The sequence below is a fragment of the Pinus tabuliformis genome, chromosome 6 (genome assembly GCF_031772625.1).
Source record: "Pinus tabuliformis cultivar Carrire ecotype Pingquan chromosome 6, CPIR1, whole genome shotgun sequence".
In the NCBI taxonomy this organism is placed as follows: Eukaryota; Viridiplantae; Streptophyta; class Pinopsida; order Pinales; family Pinaceae; genus Pinus; species Pinus tabuliformis.
Genome location: NC_142292.1, coordinates 612,839,748 through 612,845,986, shown reverse-complemented (window position 1 = coordinate 612,845,986; position 6,239 = coordinate 612,839,748). Strand labels below are relative to the sequence as shown.

The following is a 6,239-nucleotide window of genomic DNA, read 5'->3' as shown; positions in this document are numbered from 1 at the left end:
TATGTAACTAGATCATAAAATAGAAGAATAAATAGATCAGTGAATTCAAAATAAGCCTATTCTAGGGGGGAAACCCCTTTTATATCACATAAATAAAAAAACCTTGGATGATACAAATGACAATACCTCCTTTGTATCTATAGGAGTCTAAGGGGTCACAATATAATCAGAGCCTACGAGGGCATAAATATAACAATAGTGGGCTTCGATGGGGAAAAAAATAACAATATGGGGGCTACATGGTCACAAAAATAACAATAAGGGGGTTACACTAGTATTATAGATACCTATCACCTTTTTGAATACTCAAACCGCAATTACAATAATCTAGTGGAAACTCTGGAGGAATGGAGGACATGCATCTTCACTAGCCCAATTTTGAATTGAGCATGGACTCTCGTCCATATTTTTATATGGGTAACTTCAAAAGAATGAAATAGGAGGGTATTCAAAAAAAAATGAAGGTGGAATGGTATAGAAATTTATCAAGCAAAATGTTAGGGAGACCATCCTTTCATAAGCTTAGACTGAGAACTCAAAACCTAATCAACATGAATCATAGATACTGAAAAATCTAAACCTTTCACCTTTAATGATTTCAAGATGTCCCTCCAAGAATTCCATCCCACAAAATGACTCTCCTATAGTATAATACCCCCCTCCCCACCATTAGGCTCTGTGAAGTTGAATTTCAATGGTGCCTCCAAAGGAAATCTTTGACATATAAGATATGGAAGTATTTTTTGTGACTTAGAAGGTTGAGCCCTAATATTGTATACTAGAAACTATGACATCACAAGTAATAATGTGGTGGAGTTTCTTGCTCTATAGAGAGGTTTGGGTCTAATCATTAATGAATAATACTCTAAATTGTAGATTGATGGAGATTCCCAACTTGTTATCTCAATTGTAAGGAAAGTAACTAACAATACCCCTATAAAGAATTTTTCCAAGAGTTAGCAATTGGAATAAAATATCTCTCCTATTCAAAATATGCATCAATCCATCCCCTATGTCATAGCCTCAAACTCTCATCAAACTAGAAATGAAATGACTAACTTCTTGGATAATTTGGGTCGGCAGGATCAAAAAATTCAATTGGAACAACTAGAAGGAACAACACCAAATCATCGGGCAAATCAAGCTGTTGGAATTCAGGAAACTGGAGGACAAGGGGGAAGCCCACCACCCTGCCACCTCCCATTATGTTTAATAAGGGGGTAGTGTAGCCAACCAGCCCCATCCAACACACATGAAAAAACCATTTACCACCCTTCAGCCTTATGAAATATTGCATTATGCTTGAACACTCTAGCATGAGGGACCTTTCTCTCCAATTTTTATGTCGTTCCTACACGTCACCTCTATTGTGGGTGGGATAATTCCTTTAGGGGACTACTAGTGGGTTGCTTACATTTATTAGAGAAAATGCATAGATGTGGTGTGTTTTGTGGGTTTCCCCTCTAGCTCGCGTGGCAAATTGTTTATAAGGTGATGGATTGACATGCACTCATTTTTTTGGTGACTTCAATTTTCAGGATTGAGACTCTTTAGCTCGTGCACTCATCATTGTACAATGATAAGGTGAAGAGTAAAAGTTATGCAATGGATGCAACTCTTGGGGCATTGACAAAAACTAAGGAGATTATCACTACAAGAGAGAGAAGTGGTAGAAAGAAAAATATCTCATAACTACACACGCTCTAATATGGTAGGTCAACCAACATTCGGTAATTATCTATATTTCCAACTTCTTTGGTTTTTCCAAATTCCTTCTTTGGTTCTATTTTAATTTGGTGAGAGTTAACGTGCAAATTTTTGGTTTCAATAAAGGTGAGTTGCAGATTGAATGTTATTGACCCCAGTGGTTGGTGGACCTAGTCACGATCATTTTATCCACTATCCCTTATCATTCATTTACTTTTGGTAGTTTCGATAAACCTCTATTGCATTATGTGGTTCTCTACGATTTTCTTCTATTTGGGCTCTTCTTTTCCAATCCTAGTGGTTTCTAGGAATTGTGGGCGAGAACTCTATCCTAGCCATTGTTTTCCCGACGTAATATGCCTCAATAACAAATGCAATGCAGTTGATAGTCTGGGAGCATGGGTCCTCAGGGTTGTCTTTGTGCCCAAGCCCAATCCATAGATGTCGTGGCTATTTTCCACTCCACTACTCCCCTTGAAATTCAAGAGGGAATTCGTTAACTTGAAGCACCGACCATTAGTGACCAACAAATTTACTCTGATTCAGAAGTTTAAGCTGAAGTTGCCAATTTGGTTCTTGACCTTGGACATAGTAGGGAAGATGGATCCAATACGTGAGATACATTATTTTTCACTGGTAAATGAAGGAACTCTTGAGTATGGTCTTGAAGGCGAAACATGATGATCACAATGACATAGTTTCTCCTTTGAATGAAATCAAGAGGGTGCATCGTTACCAATGCTCCTAACTTGCTAGTTTGGATGTTTGGCTTCCTCACCTTGAAATCCAGCTACAATGTCAACTAAATCCCCTTTCACCAATTGGAACAAGTATTGAACACCCAACCCAAGTTACTTCATTTGACTCTTGATATTATGTTTAGTAACTTTTTTACATTCTATAGAAATTTCCCATTTTAAGTTATTATTAGTTTAGGTTACCTAAATTCTTATCCATAATCAACACATCTAATTTCTCTAATTGGACATTACATAAATAATGATATTTATGATGATGTATTCAAAATAATTTTGAAATAATAAAATTTAAATTAAAAAAAACAAATATTCTTATTAAATTAATATTTTAATATAAATATTATTATAAAATCAATATTTAAAATATCATTTTGCATAAATATATGCTTTTACACCGTCCCAGTCAGCGCACCATTCGAAATGGAATTTTCTCCCTATAGTTACTATTTACTACTGATTCTCGACAACCTTAACCATGAAAAGTGATAATTTGAAACGTGATAATTTAGAAAAGAGCCAACACTAAATGGACGAAATAAAGTGACATTATATATAATGAAACAGAATATATCACGATTTCATTATTGTTAATGTGAGAAACAAAACTCTTTTAACATGAGTTCGTCAGTCATATTGTATGTCTTTTCCATTGGAAAATCTTACATTAGCATGAGTTCTTCAGTCATATTGTATGTCTTTTCCATTGGAAAATCCTACCTTTCGTTCTCCAGATAATTCTCCCTTTATGTTAATTAAATTAATGTGCATCCAAAGTCAAGCCGTATATAAAATGAAACAGAACATCTCATGATTTCATTATTGTTAGTGTGAAAATTAAAACTGATGTGCTAATTCTCTCTGGTATTCACCGTGTCGATTAAAAAATCAAACTGAATCTATCATGATGATAAGTGCTCATATTATAAAATATGAGGCAAAATAAGAGCAATGCACGTAACCGACAGCAACAGCAATTCGACAATTGCATTGGCTGCATGTAAACCGTCCAAAACAAAACCAAATCGACACGAAATGAATTCCAAGATACTGATAGCGAAAATGGACGAAAGATTCAACTGCAAGTGGTAGATAAACAAAGGAGTATCATTGACATATATGGGGTATACAGGAACGACAATTGCATATTCTATTCTATTATATGCGTGTGGGAGTAGGAGACCATATTAAATCATTTGTTTTCTTCACTTGAGAGGAAAGCCGGTGAAGATTGAAAAAAATCGAACGCACTTTCAATGGTAGGGATGAAATGGGTTGGTACTATGAAACCCAACCAACAACTTTAGAATTGCTTCCAGGATCCTAGGTCAGAATTACGGTATAAATAAGAAGCTGCACTCTGGTATACTCACACCTGAATAACAGGAATCAAGTCACCTCTTTGCTGAGAGACATTTCTTTCTTCTTCATTTCCTCATTGAGGAAATCAATTTTACATTTCCTTAACAAAGAAATGGCGAACTACCATTTACGTTTGGGGGTTGGCATCTTAGGTCTGTCAAAACTACCATTTTCTTGAGCATAAATTTTCGTTGGGCGGTAGACAACCTAAATATTAATTATGTGTACTGATTTATCTGACATGACATTTACAGGAAGTGCCTTTGCTTTGCTTATGTATGGTGGATCAATGTAAGTATAAGATGTTTCCATTGAGCATATTCTCATGTATCATGAAACTGAATATAATGTTCAAATCAAGAAACTCAAACCTAAGGAAGATTTTGGTGCTGAATACAGTGTATAACGTAAATTTTTTGTTTTGTAATATTTGTCAACAGTACTACGTTTAAGAGGATTATAGAAAACAGGAGCACAGAGAGCTTCTCAGGCTTCCCCTATGCAATAGCCCTCTTCAACTGTCTTGTGTACACATGGTATGGATCACCGCTTATCAGCAATGGGTGGGATAACGTGGTTGTTATGGTTGTCAACGCCACTGGCCTTCTTATGCAGTGCTGCTTCGTTTGCATCTATCTCACTTTCGCTTCATCAAAAACCAAAGTATTATGTCATCGTATTTTCTCTCTAAATATTATTATTTGAAGCCCTCTGCTTTCAAGTAATCGCTTGTTTTCATTAGAATATGATTTCGTTGAGGCATTCGGTAGTGGTAACTGTTTATATATGTATATATATATTGTGTTTGCAGAGAAAAATGGGGATGATGGTCGGTGGTTTGTTAGTGCTGTTTGGCACTATTGTGATATCTTCTCTGTGCGTTGTCCATGATCACAACCATAAGAAGGTCCTTGTAGGAACTGCAGGAATGGTGGCCACTGTGATTCTTGACATTTCTCCTTTATCTGTAATTGTAAGCTGTTTTATTGTATTAGTTTCTTGAAATTAAAAAATTCAGCCATCATTATAGCATGAAAAATTTGAAGGACTAGGAGCAAGGTTAAATGGTTAATTTCACTTCTCTGGATCATATTCTAGAATATTTTTAAAATTTGCAATTTAATTGAATTCAAATCAGACCTTCACTTAATGATATTTGTGTTGATCATGTTTATCGTTAATATTTACGTATTCTGTTTGATTACACATTCAGGGACTGGTAATTCAGACCAAGAGCGTGGAATTCATGCCCAGCTTCTATTTCTCCTTGTTCACTTTCCTAGGAAGTTTGTTGTGGATGGTGTATGGTGCTATCAGCCGAGACATGATCATCATGGTAATTTAATTATAATAATAAGTGGCTCTTACAACTTGTTGCGAGAATTACAGTGTCAAGATTGTATAAGACCCAACGTTATAAAACTCAGGACAAATAACATGTTTTATTTCCACGCTCTTCATATTTGCAGGCACCGTACTTTGTTGGAGTGCCACTGGGCTTTGCTCAGATGGTTTTACATTGTGTTTATCGCCCCAAAAAGAGCTCGCTCGTCGAAGCCGAAAAGGTGGATGCAGTCAAGGAAATGGAATCGATCAAACAGAACGTCGAGGAGGACATAAAAGAGTATATTGAAGATATTAGAATCCAAGTGAGTGCTTGAATTGAAGCAGGCGGACCCCATCTTTGATGCTCTCAGGTTTGATGAAAGATACTCTGATTTCTACGTCAGAGTCATGATATCTTTGATTAACAGTGTCTGTTATCAGTGAAAAATCGGTTTGATGTCTATGTTTCTGTAACAATCTTTCGTACAGATGAGCATTATTTTGTCAGAGTAACGAAATCTTTGTTGCTGTAACATTCTTTTCTAAATATCAACCCAAAAAACGATTTAGATAAATATACTGTCAGAGTCTGTATTTTATCATAGTCATGATATCTCTATTTGTGTAACACTGATATATATATGTAACACTTTTCTTTTCTACAATCTTTACAATATTTGTTAAAGTAATACAATTTCCCTGAGAGATAATGGTGTTCATAAAATCTACGTTGAATAATTACACTTATGACTTATAAATCATGTGGGATGCTTTAATAATTTTTGAAAAGCTAAAAATATAAGCACGTTTACCAACTTATTTTCTCACAGGTTAAACAATTTCATGTTTAATTTATAACCTGTTAAATTATAAATGCAATAGATTTTTTTCATAAATTAATATTATATATATATATATAATTTAATTTTTATTTTTTTCTTATATTATTATTTATATGTTATAAATCCTTTTAATTTATTATTTATATTTATAAATATTTTTTAATAATATTTTAATTTTAATATATTGTTATTTACAGCCAAACTGGTATGACTATTATTGAAAAATATTTTTGTAAATAACATTAAT

At 34.4% G+C, this 6,239-nt stretch overlaps 1 protein-coding gene across 1 annotated transcript; it reads left to right on the top strand.

Moving 5' to 3' along the window:
• Nucleotides 1-3,847: 3,847 nt before the first annotated feature.
• On the top strand, nucleotides 3,848-5,708 carry LOC149260076 (bidirectional sugar transporter SWEET3b-like). Its single transcript, XM_089378768.1, has 6 exons — nucleotides 3,848-3,976; nucleotides 4,079-4,115; nucleotides 4,265-4,487; nucleotides 4,636-4,797; nucleotides 5,038-5,160; nucleotides 5,294-5,708. Exons 1-6 carry the CDS (start codon nucleotides 3,937-3,939, stop codon nucleotides 5,483-5,485), a joined length of 777 nt encoding a protein of 258 aa, XP_089234894.1. The 5' UTR covers nucleotides 3,848-3,936; the 3' UTR covers nucleotides 5,486-5,708.
• The last annotated feature ends 531 nt before the right edge of the window (nucleotides 5,709-6,239 follow it).